General features: G+C 35.6%; 1 protein-coding gene across 6 annotated transcripts in view; it reads right to left on the bottom strand.

The window, feature by feature from the left end:
* Positions 1 to 21,965, bottom strand: part of mtd (TLD domain-containing protein mustard) — a 162,732-nt gene that overhangs the window by 125,269 nt on the left and 15,498 nt on the right. For 4 of the 6 annotated variants that reach the window (XM_073079693.1, XM_073079696.1, XM_073079707.1 and 1 more), the window contains exon 2: positions 17,185 to 17,402. The exons of the other annotated variants lie outside the window; for them this stretch is intronic. In XM_073079693.1, coding sequence (XP_072935794.1) covers positions 17,185 to 17,321 — 137 coding nt within the window. In that variant the 5' untranslated portion in view covers positions 17,322 to 17,402. The remainder of the gene's footprint in view (positions 1 to 17,184; positions 17,403 to 21,965) is intronic. 6 annotated transcript variants of the gene reach the window in all.

The raw sequence follows: 21,965 nt of genomic DNA, 5'->3' as shown, positions 1-21,965 counted from the left end.
CTGCACTTAACAAGATTATTGGCCTGAGATTTATTGCGGATACGCGTTGGATACCTGCTACCGGGAATATTATCTGTAGACACTAACACACACTTCATAATTGCCGTAAAACGTTTAACAATAACAGTATTTCGTAACGTTTTTATGAGCACTGATGGTTATATCGTTGTGACTTCCACTTTATTTCGATAAACATATATGTACATAAATAAGCGTAATGTTAACTTTCAATATTAGTATACAAAAAGGAAGTATTTCCAAAAAAAACATACGCTATGTAAGAGAAGCGGCGGTGCCACGCTGGTGAAGGTTGAGGAGTGCTCGGCGGCGACAAAGCTACGTAGCTGAAATTTCAACAGGAATTCATTAAAATGCGTCATATACAAGCGTTTCGCTCGTTTACGACTCAGGAATGTAGAGACCAAATGAGATGAAAATGCTGGAAGAGATAGTACTGTCCTTGGAACAATTTGCGTAGCTCACTGGAGCAACTAAAATAAACTATTAGCGTTTTGTGAAATCTATGAATAATGCGTACGACATTTACTTCGTCACTAGTAATCTTGTTTTCAAAAAAATACAGGGCAAACACGTCAATGCCGATACATCATCGTCTCATACCATAACGTTCCGTTTGAATATCAGTTGATATGATAAAATTATAAATTATAATGAATTGAGATGACGCTGCATTAAAAATCGGTCAAGAACCCTTTCACCCTGACTTTACGCCATGTACTTATTACTGAAAATCATATTTTGACTCAACGATTTCCGGAAAATTTTTATACCTATAAACTAATTAAAATGAATCATGAAAGAGTAATGGGGATTTTCCTTATGATAGTAAGATTTATTACTGCATATACTCTTACAAATATGAGAATAAAATCAGCCAAATTAAAAGTAGACCACAAATCAAATTGAATGGAATGTAATGTTATGTTATGTTATGTTACGAAAATGCAATTAAAACTAAATATATCTTGCAAAATGTGAAAAAAATAAAACATAATCCGATAGGGGTGGTCTAAAATAAAGATGATAACATCTATCTAGTCCTCGAACAAAGACATTGCCGTTTGTGTAAACATTACTCTTATCTTGATGGGTTTAGACTGTAAACACGGCTTCCGAGAAACATGTTGGCTTAATATTAAAATGACATAGATATCACAATTATGTATATGATACGGTAAGAGTAATTAATAGGTACACAATGCGCCATAGTGGGATCAACGGTATTAATAAGCGACAAACACGTATTGTGACGGTAGCGAAAGTATGGAAATAGATAAATGAGGCACGAATGTACATACAGACGGAAAACGTGACTAACCTATTGATAAATTTAATATGTAATGATTTTATTAATTTATATTTTTGATTGAATCATTAGGTTATTCCTTCAATGCATTTGAAATCGTTAAAAATTCATTAATTTCGATATGATCAAATCAAATCAAATGTGATATTATCTCACTCCCATTGCATAGGTTTGAACCCTTCGATCCATCTAAATCCATCGGCATCTCGTTCAACCTCTTCCCACTACAACTTCCAAAGTCACCAGACCTGTTATTCCGCTAAACATACCTATTTTACTACGTTACTGAACTAGATTCAAACCTTGTGTGTTTTTGTTTTTTCATCAAAGAATGATGACAAAAAGTGGTCCCATTTAAAATGGTGTTCAAAAAATACATACAAGGCACACCGGCGAATGCCTATCATAATTTCGTACACATATATGCAAATCAGAGTAATGACATACCAATCTGCTAGGAAGTGATTAATTGAATTATGGAACGCGTTTGGTTTGTTGGAATTGTTTAATGTTTCGCTAATCAAGACTGATGAAGCCACTAATTACTGATAATTAATTTCTAGAATGGATTGATACTTATAACAATTTAAGTCGGGACGTAAGTTTCTTAGTGAAAGACGGATAAATGAGACAATAGCAATACTTAATCTCAGTAGCAGTTCCATTTCTATTTAAGCAGAAGTCAGGATGAATCTAAAGCAAATTCAGGGGCAGCAACGCCTCTGTGGCCAACCATGTTATAATTGATTGATTACTGCATACTTGTTTACTACTTCTATACAATAAAAATGTAAACATAAAAATACATGTGACTTTACTTAACTATGACTTTAGGTCATACAACGATAGGCACATACAACGATAACACTTCAGGCTGATTGACTGCAACAACGGCTCAGGGCTGAAATCATATCATTTGTATGCTGACGCCATCGTTCGATTGGGTTTAGTTTCCGGCTTAATAATCCTCAGTAACGGTTATATTTTATATGAAAAGTTCATACTCGTAGTAACGTTTTTTTTTTCATAAAAAAAGTTGCAAATGAGTAGGCAGTCCAACCGATAGTAAAAGGGCGCCGCTGTCCACGAACATCTAGTCTACCCCTTCAGGATTTAATTCTTAGGCATACCTAAAGTCGGCCATCAATATGTTACTACTTCTAAAGAGCAAGTTGGAAGCCTCGTTTAAGTGTCTATGCTTTACTTTACTTTACTCCTTCAGATCAGGGCGCACGCAGGAGCGCAGAAAAGTGTCACGTCGAACGACGAAGGATTATACCACTTATAAAAACGTTATTTAATTGAGTCATGTTGTGAAAACTTCAACATCAAACTAAATATACATCCAGTTAATAAATCCGCACCGTATAAATACTTTTACGCAATACGACCACGCGTGTAAACGAGTTATAGTGGCAGCATGTTCACTTATCCATAATTACAGGCACAGCCGACAAAAAAGCTGCCGTTAATCAACGAATAAATCAAGTGAATCATAAAAGCCAATCAGATTCACGGACCTAGACATATCTGAATAATTAATACGGAAAAAATGAAATATTAATGAATAAATTAATAATGTTGAACTGTTTATTGCTAATTGATAAGACCAGAGATTTAACATAAATGAGAAATAGAAAAATATTTTCCTTTGATTACGTACTTTCGAAGACCTTTTATAGCTTTATTTATTGTGATAAATAAAAGTAGAAAAGTCCCGAAAGTAGCGGCATATTTTTGGTTTTGTCATAAATCTGCCGTAAAATAATATTTGGAAACATTTCAGTTATTTTGACCGCAGTGAGAGTGAGAGTGACTAAAGTAGATTAGATGAGATGATAAAACACAAATACTCATGTAAACTGTGAGATGTAAAACAACATAAAGGCTTTATGGTTTACTAAGTAAAGAATATACCGTCACCATGAAAACGCAACGCAGTCGCAGTTGCTATAAAAAATCTTCAGGTCACGGGCTGTAGTATAAACATGAAAATATTGCAGTAAAGTTACATACGGAACGTTATGATATAGACTCAATTCCTTTTGAAGCGTTTCAGGGAATTTATTGCCCCAATCCTAATATTTGTCAGTAAAGAATATCAAAAAATATTATCTGTTTGGAAACTTCAAATTAGTCTATGAAATGTAGCTTTGTGGCTAGCTTTGCTTTATATGTGCATTTAGAGTTACATTCAGTGTTTATATGTAATGGAATACACACATGGAATTCCTTTCCAAAATTGATTTCAGGAACACTGTTACCCTTAAGTTACTAAGTTGAAAGGGCTGATGTTAGTATACATGCCTTGCAACTGCCTTACCACCTTCAAACTTAGACACAGCTACTATTTTATGACAGAAATAGGTATAGTTGTATCGCCACCGTAGTAGAACCATGTCATGATGATTTTAAAGAGAAAACCACTTTAAAGAGTGAACATAGTTCTATTTCAGAGTCACTCAACTACCGTGTTTGACGTACTAATCAATACAGCACTGGGAATCGAGACCTCGCGCCGCCCTGCTGGGTTAATGGTTAAATCGAACCTTACTAAAGCTGTTACACAAATTGTAGATAGAGGCGTGGGTTGACCCATTTAATTCCAAGTCCAATTTGATTCGTCTTCGAGTAAACGGAGGAGTGTGGCACGGTAGCTCGATATTAGTATCTAAATCAAATTTAAATTTCTTTTGTTGATTATTTATATTGCTGATTAAAGTATAGTGCCATATTGAATGCATTTTATATTAGCTAATTATTTATTTTGCATAATTTACAATCTATGAATAAATAAATTTAAATCCATCCATGTCGAAATAAATGCACATGAAAGCCGGTTTTACGATGTTATATCATTGTCAAGTTACTAAAAACAGCTGAAACTTTAATGCAAGAACAGAAACATGCACACCGCAAGGAACTACTTGTCATTTATTTAATGTTATAATACACCAAACGACCATGTAGTCCATCTTATGTTGACTTGTAACCGGCCACAACTAGAACAAGAATCCTACCTAAGGTAAAAATCTCATAAAGCAGAGGTAGAATTGCATTTCTGTTGAATACTATTTTTAAGATATGATATTAGTAATGTGTACCAGATCCTTATTACCCGAACATTTATTAATATTAATATTAATATTAGAAAGAAGGATGTCAGTGGTGGAACGGAGATAAAAAAATACTAAAAGTTCAACCATCTTCAAATAAAACACAAGCACATAAGTAAAAGTTGAAAGTGCGCGCAAGCGGAATCCCGCTCGGAAGTTCGTACGAACTATAAGTAATCAGCAATTCAGAAATTGGAAATCTAATTTCGATCTACCGTGGGACCCCAGCTATAAGATTAGTTTCAAAGTTTTGAGGTCAGTGAAATGTCGCGTGCGGGCCGAGCTGGCGGGTGGGCAGTGGGTACTCACTCGATCTCCGCACTCCAAATCTCCTCATCGCCCGCGTCTATTTGCATTTTATATGTGGAAAATTCACGACCAACGAATGACGTCACGGGACGCTATAAAAGAAAAATGTTTTCATTCAAAATGAGTTAGCGTTTGTTTTATGTTAAAATCAAAACTTGAAACTGTTTTTACAACCATCGGTTAATTAGTTAGTTTTACGGTGAGAAATTAAATGTTTTGATTTATGTTCACGTATTTTTATAAGCTTGGCATATGACTGACTGTTGTTTTTAATGCGGATGCAAGCAACAAATAGTAGGAACATAAGACATTTTTAAGTAAATTTCCAGAAACATGTTACATATTTTTTGTGATGTAGAAGTAGGAAACGAATGTAGTCTACCTGATGGTAAGTAGCTACTGCCATGCCTGGACGATTGGACATCTTTAATCAACCCCAGATAATATGAAAATGTTACCTGAGGTCGGCCACGGCTGCGTGCGAGCTACCCCTACGTTGGAAAGCCTCTGATACTCGCTCCTACCATATCTACATAATTATGCAGAAGTAGATGTAGCTGTAATAGCTCCGGAGTCGAACCATAACTACCATACTACCTTTAAAACCTCAATTTAACCCCACTGAGAATGCTTAAGAACTTTAAAGTTTTCGCCGAAATGATCGTATTAAAAATTAAATATAGGTTATAGTTATAACAAGTGCATTAATACTGCTCAAAAACATTATGAGGAGATAACATACCTGGCTTCTTCATAATATCCTTATAATGGTTGATAAAGTCTAGGCCTTCGTTGAAAACTATTACCTAAATCTGTAGTGATTTGATAAGGGTCCCAAAAATGTATCAGTAGAGGATTGAAGATTATTATGATAAAGCATTTGTTTATGTCGCATTTCACTCTATTCAATCCTCCATCGGTTATTGCAGTCAATAAAAAGATAGAATAGTTTAAACTACGTAAGACCCAAATTCCTTTTCACGAACAACGACATTACACAAATCTTCATCATCTCGAAAATGATAAATTAAGTACAACTAGAGCCTCTCAATCATCTCGACCAAGCGAAGATAATTAATCATGCTTTTTGGACAAAGAGACGATCATCCGCCTCAAATTACTACCGACACAGCATTTTGTTACCATCTTCAGAAGAATTGCAAATTATTAATCATAATTTGGTATACGTTAAGCACGAGACTTGGTGAGTCACACACCCAAAAAATATAAGATTACACATTCATAAGATTGTAAATACATACCACAATAAGTACAACAAGGACATTTCAATTTCACTATAAATTTAAACCACTAAGCATTATATTTACGACTTTCATTACAACTATATAAGAACTTGACTATAAATGATATTTCATCGACACATCGCGGCGTACTGTTGTGTTATCAATTACCTATAATATTCCTAATCTTTGATATACGATAGGTACTAATTTGGTAATAAGATAATATATATTATTATCAATCATCCAAATCTAGATTTTAATATACACGATATACAAAAACATTCAAGGTTGTTTTGATTAAATGTATATGGTTGGCTCTGAAAAGCAGATGTTTGTCATTGAACCATCTTAATTACATGTGTGTTTTACATTTGGCAGTCTCTGTTTGTTTTTGTTATTTTATTGCTTGATATAATAAAAAAACAAGTCCAATTCTGAAAACCTCGTTTGGTTTATATTTTTTACAAAGTAATAAAAGATTCGTTTGAAGAGTTAGTATCTTACCAAGGGGGTAATTAAAAATACTTTTTAACCGACTTTGAAAAATAATAAAGTTCTTAATTAGACGCGCTATTATTTTAACTCTAGTTTCAATACAGAAGTAGATGAATAAAGGTTTCTTTTTTTATAAATAGCCATATATTTTATATTTAATAGTAACTTTTCCGCAATTTTAACCGCACTGAATTGACACTAGCTAAATATTTGAGCAAAACAGTGCGAAATATTAAGAATTAAGGAAAAAATTAATCATTTACAAAGTGTATAAATATTCATGTCATATTCAGTGACAAATCTAATACCCAGGTTGACAATTATAACATGATACGAGATAACAAACTGAAATAGAATGGGAGGAGTCGCTGATGAGAACGTTAAATGGAGCAAATATATGTGTATTTACGTTTTCTACAACATTGTAATTGCTGCACGTTGTATTTCCGTGATGGAATCTCTCGATTATGGAATCCAGTTCTAAATCCATTATTTCTTTGTATTTTCTAAACTAGAATCTAGCGCGGCTTTTCCCTCTTTTAAATACATGGAACTTTAATAAAAATATAGATAATATGTCGTGGTGCGTGTGATCGTCATTAACTCATTATTGTCCCAGCTTTCCAAAGGTTTCCTCTCAGAGTAACAAAGATTTCACGTCACACATCTTTGAACTCTCAGGGCCCTCAGTCGCGAAGGTATCCTCACTATGTGATAATTAATTTCTCAGACATAAATAACTTTGAAAAATCAGACGTGTGAATGGGAACCGAACCTTGGACCTTCGATTAAGGGGCCGATTTTCAACCGCTAGGCTATCGCTGTTTTCTAATGTTTCTGATGATACGTCCTATAAATTTCTCTATCCAAACTGGTTCACAAGTTTATAAAATTTAACCCGTTCGAGTGAATTTGAAAAGTGAGAACAGATAGATAAGATTAAAAACTTTAGATTTATTTACCTTTCATATGAGCTTAGAAATGGCAATCATTAAATTACAGTCAGACACTTCAATTTTATTTATGTACATAGACGTGGACTAACAATGTACGATTTATACGGAGGTCGCTAAATCAAGCGGTGACGTAAACACATCCCAAACGTAGATACAGAATAGAAACTTAACAGAATGCACTTGTGTGCTTAGGGTGGGTCCACATGCGGAGTTTGCAGATCGAAAACAAAACACTTATATTAATAGTGGTTATATTATGTATATGTATTCTTGTACATAAGGTTTTGCTAGACGAAGGACTACTCGCGTGTATTTATGTTACTTTCAGTACACACGATGTATTTTAATGGATCCGCTTTTAAATCAATGTTTTATGCCATAACGTACATTATAAGAATAAATACAAAGTATTGTATAACGGCATCATCATATTTTACATAATATCTGATGCTTTAACGATTAGGTAAATGGGTCTAATAAATATAATCAATTTAACAGTTCTAACTAAAGAGTACTTAAAGCGCACTGGTGAAGAGGAATTCGCTTATTTGATTCATTTTATTTTAAACACCTTAGAACTGAATATATGATAAAGTCATTCTCTACGAATCAACCTCATGAAAGGAAAAAAGAAACAATGCGAGGATAAAATACAATATTTTCATAAAGATAAAACGCTAGATCGCTTTATATCAAACGGTCCAATGTAGCCTCAGCCTAACTGGAACAAACGGCTAACGACGTGATGCATTGCAGGACGGATGCGAGCCTGCGCAGCATCATCTCGAGAGGTGTCCAACTGGCGCCGCCGCCAATCATTCAATTATGCGCACTTCTCCACCGCGCAGACCGACAATTGTACGTAGGTACTCGAACTCCAACTCGGAAACTACGCATTAAGCGTTGCACTTGTGATACATAAAGTTTTGAAAAGCCTTTGTGAATCCATTGCGGAGGCACCACCGCCACGGCTTATCGCAGCAATGTTTAGTGCTACTGTGTTCCAATTAATGCAACGCTTTTTATTTTCACTACGCTTTTATTATTATTGTTGTGAGTGTTGATTTCAATATCGGGTTAATGTGCGTCATGGAACACCGAATGTTAAAACTGTTTAATTTCGCTTGATATCTTTGATATCACGGTTTAGGCAAGAATATAACCAAAATAAATAAATACCAGCTCGATCCACTTATAAATAATGAAGACCACACCTGTGTAACATCTTAAAGAGAGAGCAACATTAATTATCATCAAATATGACAACCTTAGTTAAATTTCCTGAAACATACCTACCTACAACCTATACAAGGCTCAACTAAGGCGGAACCGAAAAGCGTCGCCAAATAAACGTTCTGACATGATTTCATTGCACTAAACCTATGATTATGGCCTATAAGTTATGAGGTCAAATGCAAAATTATCTATAAGCTGCTGCTCCTACTTAACTATGTGCTCACATCCGCTATTTGACCTTAGCATTGACTTTAATTTGACGGGTAGGGTCAATCGATATTTCCTATAGGTACGACAAACAAACATTGATTGGCATATTTACAATGTATAATAGGTAGATTGAAAAAATCAAGTATCTAAATAATACATTGTAAAATAGTACATTACAATACGAGGACGAAAAATTTTTTTCTGACAAGTGTGAGTTTGCAGGCCGAGCCGCAGGCGAGGACTGCAATCACACGAGTCAGAAAAACATTTTTCGTCCGCGTGTTGTATAAAATTTTATATTACGGGGTCGGAAATGGGGGTTTTGCGCACGCGAAGCGTGCGTAAAACGTCAATTTACGCACGCCGTGATATAAAAGACTTTTTATCAACGACTATAATAATAGTACATTACAATACGAGGACGAAAAATTTTTTTCTGACAAGTGTGAGTTTGCAGGCCGAGCCGCAGGCGAGGACTGCAATCACACGAGTCAGAAAAACATTTTTCGTCCGCGTGTTGTATAAAATTTTATATTACGGGGTCGGAAATGGGGGTTTTGCGCACGCGAAGCGTGCGTAAAACGTCCATTTACGCACGCCGTGATATAAAAGATTTAAAACCTAACTATTTTAGATGGAAGTTCCGATAAATCAACATTCGCGTTATCGCTATCGTTTATAATGTAATAAAACTTTCTTAATTTAAACGGTAATAAATTACCAAATGCAACTTTTACCAATTACGATTTCGACACAAAATAAAAAATACGTCAACGGGACATTTCACAGGACGCGGAATACAAATTTGTAGTGTTATAAAAATGTCAGCTACTTGTTTCGCAAATGCGCAAAAATATTTGCGCAAGGCGCACCGCTGTCACGAGATGTCAGACGGTTTGTTTTGAATTCCTTCAGTGTGAGTCGGCGGTACAATAAAGTTATCTTATCCGTTTCTTTGCTAATTAAACAGCGAACGGGTGGAGTGATGAGACAAACAAGAAACTAGGGGGCTCGTCTGCTTATCTCCCCCTCCCGCTCTCGTTGTGCGCAGTAACACTACTGTCACGTTCTGCTGTTATTAGTGTTGTTCGTGTATAGGTATGTGTTCGTGTTAGTCTATGAAAAGTTATGACTTTTTTTTTATAAGATTTATTTCGCACAAATAAGCATATAATCCACCTAACCGTAAGTGGTCACTGCAGTCTATGGATATCTGTAACCAACTCCATATAGCATAAGAAATCTGGCTGAAGCCGTTCACAAATACGTTGCCACTTCCAAGGATTAAGATATTAGTCTCATATGTAAATCAGCCGATATTCACACCCTTCCACCGAAACGCAAAAAATGTTTTACGTCAGAAATAGGTTGGGCTGATACCTCCCCGATAGAACTATACTGGTTTATTTCAAAGTACAAAAATAATGTTATTCACACCTTCCATGCTTCTTCTATTTATTAAAGATAACTAGCACTTGACTACTATATCTATATGTGTCTTCATTCTCTAACACTCATTGTTCAATTTTTCTTAGAAATAACATTGATATAATTTTTGTAAACATGGTTTACATCTCGTACGCCAAAAGTAATATAAAACGTGTAGATTATGTCAGCGGCACTAACTTTCGCGAATCGATAACATTTTCACCCATTACGACTAAATCGGATAAGATAAGGTGATTCAATGCGGAAAGATTGCTTTAATATCTGTATCATTACACAGTAGATACTGAGTAAGATTTAAATTTCTTCGAAAACCTAGTTTGGTACGATGTATCACACTATAGAAGTATGTTAAAAAGATAATCATTCATCAAAATATATGACATGTGACCAAGATAATACTATCCCACCAAAAGACTTATGTAAAATAAAGGCCAAGTTCTGTCCACAATTTTTAAAATATGTTCATAATTTAACTGATCGATCAGGCTCAGGGGATTGTAATATTTATAGAATCCTGACAAAGTTAGCCATTGAAAGTGAATGTTTCCCGGGATACTTCTTATCAAGATTGACTTATACGCGAAAAATTCAGTTTAATAACAGCAATTACCGAAATGTACAAAATAGAGAACAAGGCACAATGTTTACAGCTAATGATGATAGATTTATCATCCTCGAAAACCATATACAATTCATACGAACACAATCCAATTATATGATAAATAATAAAGTGAATGTTTGTTTTTATATACCAATGTCGCAGAATTATATTCTCATTGTCAAACATGAATGCAAGAGAGTTACTAGTATAATAAGGGTTATTCGCTCCGACTCTCCCTCCATCCTATAAAAATGCATAACGTGATTATTCTACAAAATTAACCCTACATTATCTTGGGAATATAACAACACATTTGATATTATGTAAAGTTATATGTACAACAATAGAAGCAAATGCGCCCCGAGTCTCTCGAGATTAGAATGCAAAACTTATGCAAACGAAATAATGGAAGCCATTTTTGTAGCGTTATTTTATTCATAGATTCACAGCAACAAAAACGATGAACGGGCACTGAACTTAACAAAAAAAAACTTAATATGTTATTTGTAATTAAAGTAGCAACCAGGGTGTCAACTTGATACTGGTATTAAGCTGACAATAGCAGCCGTGATAGTTATGGCAAACAGGATGGGAACCAACAATAATATGCCTTAATCCACTGATGATTATTTTGGGCAACAGTTGTATTTTGGGTGTACCAGGATACAAAAGAGCTTTCCAACTTTGTCCTCAGGTACCAGAATTAGATATGTTCAGGTCAACATGAGTAACTTACCGTCAGACGGACAACATAAGCCATAAGAAAGTAACAATATAATACAAAATGATTTACAAAACCTATGCCTGGTAATGACGAAATGCTATCACTAATCTTTGAGCAACGAAAAAAGTGCCCAGTTGGTACAACAATCATACATTAATCATTCAAGTTGCAACTTGCAACTCAAGATATATGCGCAATATATCTAACTGCGCGAGAGACCCTCAATTATTGATATGCAAATATTAAAAGGGAAAATAGATACAGTTGTCATAAGAGCAGTAGGTGTGAAATCGATTCGGACGCGGTAGGTGGACGATAAAGAGGAGCACTTGTATGACGGAGGAGGCGCGTGACGGCCCGGTTAGCCGTTCAATGTGAGATGGCCTCGCGCAGTCAACGCTGTCACGATCCTATACCAATAGTGCTACGTTTTGCGGTAACGCTGCCCTAAAATTAAAAAAATAAAAAGGATAATCGTAGTAAAACGTTACAAAAAGTAACGACAAAGTTTTAAGAAAACTCATTAAACGTTTGATTTATGGTACAGCAGAAAAACTAATAAAGTCAGTCGTTCTAAATTCGTAAAGACGTCCTGTTTTGATCACAACCGATAACAAATGCAAAAGCGAAAATTTAACATAAATTGACGGTATGCTACTTTGCAAATTTTATTGCAAAAATAAGAAGAAAGCAATTTGCGCTTTCCCTTGTATCATACTATTGAAGTATGACATGTAGATCATCCCAAGTTTACAATAACACCTTAGTTTTGTAAACGATATTCAATAGCGCAGTGCAGCGGGCCTAGACAAAATACAACCGTTTCGTTTTCCGCATACGCTACGGACTACGCGTTAACGTCTCACGCTAACGCTAAATCGGTAGACAATGTTACAACCAAACGCCAAACGTTCATTCCGCAGCGTCGAACTGCAAACTCTAGTTTATCTATGTAAGTTAGCGTGACAGAAAGAGAAAAATTACGTCGAGTCAAGGTTAAACGCAGAGTGGCGGTAATATTAGACGATTTCAAATTTGTTGTGCGAGTGTTTAGTGTTTGTTTTGAGATTATAAGCTGAAAATGTGTATTTGGTTATTATTTCACGCATATGTACTTATTGTTTATGACGTAAAATAACTATCTATATAGAATTAAATGTTATGTTGAACGAAGAGAACATACTAAAAGATTTATGAATTGCGAACGAGGAAGCTTTATAGAAATTATTATTTTCAATGGAAACTCGACTCCGAACTAGTAATGTACAATGTTTAATAATTATAGATTTTATGAAAAAGTAAGTACAAAATTCATAATTGTTTAATAAATAACTAGGAACGAAAGTTGAGATTTGTTTCAAGTGCCTTTTATCACAGCTATTTCTTAAGTGGCTTCTTAGGAATGTTTACTTTTCTTGGTAAGCAATATAACGTTTTTATTGCTAACTGACTAAGGTAGAAATTAATAATTTCAATGTGCATTCCATAACCTCATTCATAATAATAAAAAAAATATAATAAACTCCTATTCCGATATATTCGGACAATAAAGTTGTCTTTACGGCGATTTATTCTTAATTGACAATTATTTCATATTTCTTTATTATTTGCGGGCCATATCAATCTCAAATGATGCATATTACTTAATTATAGCAACTTATTTTACAAAAAAATACTCGTAACATAAGTTAGCGGCACCTTCCTTATTAACGCTACGGAAAGTGACGTTAGCGTGACCAAAACTAACCGTAGCGTGTGTCAAAAACGACACTTGTCTACCATTTTGTCCGCAAGACGTCAAGCTACGGAAAAATTTCAAGCGTTAGCGTTAGCGTTCCGATACTTGTCAAACATTGTCTACGAACTTAGCGTGACGTGACATCACCGTTCCGCAGCGTATGTCATTCCCATACATTTTTAAGTTAGCGTTTGGCATTAGCGCTTGCGGAAAAGTATTTTGTCTGGGCCCGCAGGTACTGCTATAAGGCAGGATATAGGCGTGGCTACGGACCATCATGTTATCAGTTCAAACACAGTTCTACCATCAACACTGCGATAGGTTTAACTTTCTACACATTGTAATAAAATATGTGCCAATATATTTAGTGGCATCGGACATAGGCTACGATCAATAAACCGTTGTGTAATTTACATGCAAAGCGATGCACCTTCTGTTGCGAAAGTTTAATATATAAACAAGCAATGTCTTTGAACTTCACTGAATCAGTAACAGAGAACCGGTACGGGCGAGATACATTGCCAGTCTAGACTAGAACACAACTTTGCTATTAAAACACCTATATCTGGAATAAATTAAATAACCAACAACATACGTAAAGTCCTAAGTTTCAAATTCTTTAATATATTTACTCGTATCTAGACAAACAAAATAAACATTTGCTTTATAGTATCGCTCTTGAAAGCGCTAGTAGGTAGGTACATTTATTGCCGTGGACGGCGTGGGAGGCGACTAAGGGATTAAATCCAGGTAGTGGGCGGAATCAACGTTTTCCTGCGAAATTTCCATACGTTTAGTTCAATGAAAAGGATCCAACCAAAGATCTGACCGAAAATAAATTGTGCGACCACTTTGAAGTTAAACATTTCATATCACAGTAAAATCTAAGTAAAGTTCAAAAGCAATAATTTTCCATAGATAAGTTAACAATCCTTAGATGTTTATTATTATTTAAAAAAATCCTATTTTGTTATCTTACAATTTGAATATCTCAAAAATCTATTTGTGTGTATGCGGGATCATTGTCTTTTATATGGTCCAATCGCGAATTCATAATTTCTATATAGGCTTCTTCCACTTTGTAAAATCACTGCCCTAGTGGTACACTCCGCGATACATACCATATGATACGTACGTGTGAACTTCGTATGGTATTTGAGTCACATACCCTGGCATGACATTGCATTTCCCAGCTACGTCGTAGATTCCTGCCGTGCAATGTAAGACGACTCTTGCTACTAAATAGTTTTCTGCATAACTACACGCATTCCAGATGGTGTTCGAGTTTAACGGATCAGATTTCAATGCTATAGGAATGCCTGACCTCGCGAGAATATATTTCTTATGACTTAGATCCTACTAAAATGGCTATGACTATGTTCCTCCTAAAACAAACCTCTACTTGCTACCATCGCCATATAGGCTGTAAACATCATCAATCTTTATCATAATCAGATATTACGATTTATACGATCTGTAACGGTAGCGACACCACCCTAGATAGATAAAATAGATACGCCATTGATTCCTAATCTTAGGTATTACTTTTGAATGTCATGCGTCACATGTATGAAGATGGGTATGTAGAACATAAAGTACTACGTTCAATGCCCAGTATAGTAACTATTGGAAACAACATTTCTAAATAAATTAGATGTGAATAATTTTCATTCGGTGCAATCAAACGTATAGGAGTGGGCAAATATCAGTCTAGGAACGAAGCCATCTCAACAATAGATCAATCTTCGCTCATACACCTCCATACGTTAGCAGATACACGATTTTTCTCGCCTACGTGTGAAAGTTAATTACGCATCTCCCACCGTTTTCGCAATGTTTGCCACATTTCACCACAATGTAGGCCCGCAACAATGCACATTGTAGATGCTAATGCACGGAAGCATTACGCATGGCCGGTGGCATCAGTGGAACAAAGGGAACAATGCTGGGGAGTGATCACCCCTCCCCTGACTCTCGCTTCTTTCCACCTAAACGTTTTATATCGGCCAAGGACACCCCCATATGCAAAAAGTATAAGAGTAGTGCATCGACACTGAATACCCCACTTGAGGCTCGATAAGCGACTGACACTTCTGATTTAATATTGAACAGATGTTGTAATATATGTGAAGTACTCTCTTAACAATGTACCCGCACTGTATCTTCTCGAAAGTCGTTACATAAGACACGGCAAAAAGATATATGGTAGGTACGCTTATAGCTATTCTGCTAAGCTTATTACTTTAAAAGCTAGTAAAGCGTTCTGAAAAGATCCTATAAAATAGACGTTGTACACAACGATACACTGAGATAACGCCCACGTTGAAACTGGGACGGGCATCTTTTTAATTAAATTACGTTACAAACAAGCCAGTTGATGGAAGGCCGCTTCCAGCGGAGTCTGCTCGAGAGGAGATAAGGGGCTAGTAGGTAGGTAATGTACACAGCCGAGATAGGAAATGTTGCACAAAGTAAATATTTGCGCTGTTGCCTACTACGTGTATGTGTGTGGAGTTACGCTGAAACTTTTTGAACTGAAACTTCCATGACTTTGAGATTAGAGAAAGTGAGTATTGGCGAGACACGACACGCGATGCAACGGATGACGTCGACATCGAGTAAAGCAATAGGCTCAACAAGTCATGGGGTAGATTTCACTCTGTAATGTGCTCTCAGTTTGACTTTTTTGCAAACAGTATATATATTTTAATCGTAACATTAAAAATACTGTAGCTAAGTATTCTCATGATGGAATATTTCGTATGACAAAAATATGTATCAGAAACAAAATGTAAATCTATCATAAAGGTATTTTAAATAACGAATAGCAGACCTTAATGCATTATATAAGTAAATGCTATTTTAAGCATATTTTATTTTTACATTCCTATTCCTACTTACAACAAAGGATGATTACACAAAGACTATAATGTCACAGAAAAAACTTTGGACTAAGAAAGTTTTGTGAAATTCTAACGAAACGTGAAGAAAACACACATATTTGACACACATAGATAAAACTGAGACAGCGCAGCAAACAAATTGAATTCTCGTGAACGAGGCTGCACCGTCTTTTAGCTGTTTTCCCAGAGGCACGTAACACTTTACAAGCCTCTACGTTACCTAAAAATTGAATTTCCTAAACTGCTATCCGAACTACTATTGAATTTGCAAGTTATTGAGGATCTTGCTAGTGGATAATAATAAAGAATAAATTTAAATTTCATTTCTCGATATTGTTGAAATAAATAAAGGATAATTTAGCCCTCGATTATTTTAACCTTTTTTTAAGTCGTATAAGTATCTATATAGTTATGTCGTTAGTGTAACAATCAAAGAATAAAATATCGTTATCATATTCTATATTAAGAAAAGCTTTAGAACACAGTAGTCAATAGTTCCTAATACCGATGATCATTTAGTTCTTACATCGTATTTACGCGTAATTCGTTCACAAACAAAACTCGTGAATGGCTTGAAACAAGAGAGGATTTCTGTTTAAACAAACACGAGGCTTTGCATTGAGCAATGTGATCAATTACGCATTACAATTTCAAGTGCACAACTTTATCTCATGATATATACAAAGAACATAGTTTCTCAATAAGTGCTGTTTTTGGGCCATTCTCAAGAGGTCTTAGTGCGGAGATAAAAAATGAGATTAATATAAAGCGTTCGTCAGTCGCGGGCAACATGCAGATTAGGGGAAATCTTAAGCAACTCCGCAGCCGGGTCGGTCCTGGAACAATGGCTTCGAGAGGTATAACAAAAGCACTTACTGCCAATGGAAGGGTCCGGTGATACCCTCTCGGAGTCGGTCCTTGAGGGATCGCTGGCGGGAGGGGCCGGGGCCGGGGGGCAGAGTGCCCGCGCCGGCCGGCACGGCGGCCGGGGGCGCGCGCGCCGGCGAAGACATCGCTACACTCGACGAACTACGAGCCTCCCACGCACATTAACATCACACCACTGCACCGCCAAACGCCACTACTAACGCGCGCTGCAACATAACAGAGACAACCAAAGCCGCGTAAATAAACAAAGCAAAGCGACTACTACGAGTACTACGCTCTAGCGCCAGTGCGCAAAAATTACATACATAAAGCCAGATGGTTTCTGTACATTGATGGAAACTATTGCAACACATGAGATGTAGGTGATAAGCAGCCGTGGGGTACAATGATGTTTACTCTACCGTACAATATGACGATAATTTTACCTGAACATGGTGAAGCACAATATTCAAAGTAGAAAGTTTTTCAAAGCATAATTAGAAAAGTTCTAAGTTGCAAAAGACAAATTCTCAATCACTTTAAAGTTTCTTTGAAAAGATGAAAGACTGTAATTAAATTTCCTTTACAGCGTGTATCAAACCTTAGAAAGTTTGAAATGTCAAAGCTGAACGCCTTCCATTTTATTACGAGCAATATCAACGGAGCGTATTGCTTTCATTTTTTGCCAGACGTTTATAACGGTCAACTTATTCATGGAACTATTTTAAATCTTTTTACTGTTATAATATGATTATTACAAGCTACTCATGCTTTTTATTACATTACTTTAATTATTCAATACATTCATTGCATAGAGCACATATTACAAAGTTGTAAACGAGTTTTGTATCGTAATGAATACATTCAAGATAATGAGAAATTCTCAGCATGCTCATTTGATGAAGTCCTACTTTGTCGATCTACAAAGTCGCTGTTCCTAGGAGCTACACAACGCTAGCTTAACTTGCAAACTTTCCTTCATTACAGCTTGTTTGTCGTTCGGAGTTGCACTTTTAGGGAAGTTCACTTTCTGCTTCACTTTTAGTTCGGAATGTTAAGTTAAATATGCATAAAAAATGTTTACTTCAATCAATTATTATTTTACATAAGATTATGAAATACAAAGAGTTAGACAGAGATAGTTTAGTTAGATAGTTTTTCATCTATTAGTTTTTTATCTATTAGTATATTCGTATAATTTATATTGATTGCTTTGCAGTTCCTCTCCTATTCCTACAAAAACTGTAGTTTGTTCAAAACTATCCGATTAATCCCTCGATTTTAATTATTTAAGAAGAAGCATAAAATGTACACACTTTTTACAACGTGTTTTAGTTGAACTATTGCATGAAGTCCCGTCAAAATAATTGAAGCCGCATAAAATACCTATTATCCCAAAGCACACACTTTGAATTTACGGTCACGTACAAAATTTATTGTATTTCGATGTAAATATTCGATCTGTTGTATTTTGTGAAATCTAAACTTAAATTACAAAACATCTTTATTCTTTATTTGTTAGAAGTAAATAAACTTAGAAACTATTTATTCTTATAATATAAATTTTAACCTTACAAAAATAGACATATTATAAAACGTACCTAATCCATACGCAGGCACCACAGCTATGCGTGAATTAGCTAGCCATAGCTACCGATTATACAAAGAGGTAAACAAATAGAGGAAAACGGTATAACAATAATATATGATAATATAATCACTCATTAAATCGTTTGTTGCGTGTCATAGTGTTTTATGCTCGATCATCCTAACATCACCTTTTATTTCCCGTTTCCTGCGAAATATTCGTTGTCGTTATGAAATCATTACATTTACAATGCAGTAGTTATTAGATAGCATTGTATGATAAGATATTACTTAGAACTGCAATACAGGAAAAACTTCTGAAGTTTTGAAACCTTTGTCTTTGAGTGCTAATATCAAAAATGGTCGTAGACTTTAGTGGGTTTATCCCCACAACTCCTATAGCTATAGTTCAGATGTAGAGTTAGAGTACACGTGATCAATTATCATTTAAGTATAAAAATAAAATCAAACAAACGACAATTGTGATCCACATAGTTCGCAAAAACAATCCCAGTTTCCTTCCCTTTAGACTACGAATACAAAATCAAAAACGGAAACCAATATTACAAAACATTCCTGGAAGCCACAACACGAATTCGAACTTCGCAAATCAATTTTTCACCGAAATTGTCACTATGCGGATACCAACGTTCTAAAACATTGTTACTTCCAATATTACGATAAAACCAGGACAATATTCTCGTTAGAGTTGTATTAAAATATTGTAGCAATATGAGAGGCAACGACGCTTCAGTTTCTCCGAAGAGGAGTTCCATAGCGCGTTGCGTGGGAATAAAAATGTATAATATCTTCTCGCCTCCTACACAATGACCGAAGGACCCTTGTTGTATAAAAATATAAAGATATTGAAAAATTCAAAGGTCGATCTGTAATATCAATATAACCGCTATATCCTAAGTTTATAAACTTATTTGCATTTTGGAAGTGTTAGTTTAGACGTTTGCCTACAGACGCGACTGCCCAGTGTCCATGTCTGTCTTATAGCAGCTGTAAGGTATGGCTGATATTGGTCATGTTGCAGGTTGTTATCAGACAGATTCTCACTTTCATTATTTTTATGAAAGTTTTTAAAATTAATCAACTGAAAAGTCATACTGAGTAACATTTTATTACAAAAAACATAACCCTGATAAAAAATAAATCTTGTAAGGTTTGTGATTTAGAGCAAGATAAGAAAACATTTGGAAGTTTCCGAATGAATTTGTCAAATTTTATCCTAAAACATAAGTTGGAGTAAAATTAATTCAGAGGAACGTGTGAAAAATAAATTATGCATTTCTGCCAACGAAGCGAAGGTAGGGTAACACCGACCACGCATATGTAATGGGATTCTCGGCTGCGGTGCAAAAAACACCTTAGGCTTAAATAATTACATGGGTCTTTGTTGTCTTAACCGTTCATTAAAAGTAAATTACGTAAGAAATCTTTTCAGTAAGATTTAAGGTCCAATTTATACCTATCGACGTGTCAGTCTCGGGCCGTGGCGAATAATTTCATGTTTTCACAAAATATTTTGACAGGCACGGTCGAGATTCGTGCGGCCGGGTTATGGCAGATAATGATATAAAAACGCTATTATACACGTTGTATGGGAAAGTACTTCTTTATTTGCTTAGGCACATGTCTGAATCTCTGTACATCCGTAAATGTAAATGAACCCTTAATTTGTCAGTTTTTCACTCTCATGAATTGAACTGTGCACACAGACATATATCATACCTTTTGTAAAGAAAACAATTAAGTTTAAGTGTTCACTACGTACGTCATACTTATATTGCATCAACTATTAAAACAACCCAAGAATCCATTTAAATTAAAATATTTTAGTAATTATAAAAACAATCTTAAAAATGAACTTCCTTGCCGCTCGCATATAAATGCTTACTTCTTTATTTATACCTACCGAGAGGCAAACAAAATAAATTCAGTCACATTTCCTTAGTTAAACAATAAGATTTATGAAAAAACACCTCATTCTCGTATAATTCAACGGGAGTTCCGGAAAATGGCACAGAACGAACGAAAGAGAAAATTTCAAACAAATAATAATTTGCTTTTTTGACACATGAGTGACGTACGCTCCAGTTTGTTCTTATACGTGCTTTTGGTGAAAAAAAAATCATCATGAAAATATATGCCACGAAACACCGGATACAGTCAATTACGACGATATTATAGCTATAGCGTAACACATATCTGGTAGCGAAAACATTTCTTTGAATATTCGAGGTCTACTTTGTCATTTACTAATAAGATATTCATCTGGTGAATCTTTAAAAAGACAGCAGGACTAGTCGGTCGATTGAGCGAAGTTCGCTCAGCGAACAACTAGCTATTGCAGCGGTCTGCTGTCAAGTAATTTAATATTTAAGGGTCGAATTGTGCAACTTCCGTCCAGAGCGAACCGGTGCCATTACAAGCCGTCATTGTCCGCGTTTCCTGTCCGCGGGAACTCAATTGGAGATCCTAAGACGTTGTTAATCTACTTTGTCACACTTGTTTCGTACTGTGTTACAATCGACATCAAGCTGGACTACACGGGTAGAAATTTCTAGGTCGAAATCCTTATATTTTCAGCCTGTGTGGGTATCATAAACAGTTTCTATACATACATTTTTATAAGATGTACTAAACGAGAAGGCGGCAGTCTACTTGAAAAATGGTCATTGTCTTCAAAGGATATCTATAGACCAGTGGTTCTACCTGAAGCTGATCACAAATGTGTCGCTACTCCTGAGGACTTAGATGGTCGCCTCATGTGTAAGTCAACATCTGCACTCTTCCAAAGAAATCGCAGCACTGTACACAAACCATACTGATTCGACCACCTTACGAAACATTTTTTGACACATAGGTACAAGTCACGTCATCATTTCGATGACTGACGACAACCTACTGCTTGGTAGACCGGTATGGACGCTACAGTTATTATACGATCATTTTACAAGACCGACAAACTTGAGGAACATTAGTTTGTAACTAAAAACCTCTTAGCCTCTAACCGTCTTCTGTCTTCGCCGGATAAATCAAAGGCGATTATCATTCGATTGCTACTTGGCATCGACTGCGATGTGCTCGTTTGGCAATCGCACACGAAGCAACATTTTTATGCCACCTTGCCAACAACTACTACAGAACAGTTGAACTCAACCAAAGCATAATATAAACAAACTTCATTGCAA

Source organism: Epargyreus clarus, unplaced genomic scaffold, assembly GCF_041222505.1.
Source record: "Epargyreus clarus isolate Ecla_fem2 unplaced genomic scaffold, WU_Ecla_fem_2.2 ptg000014l, whole genome shotgun sequence".
Classification (NCBI taxonomy): domain Eukaryota; kingdom Metazoa; phylum Arthropoda; class Insecta; order Lepidoptera; family Hesperiidae; genus Epargyreus; species Epargyreus clarus.
The sequence above is the reverse complement of the archived record's forward strand: the minus strand, read 5'-3'. Positions and strand labels throughout refer to the sequence as shown.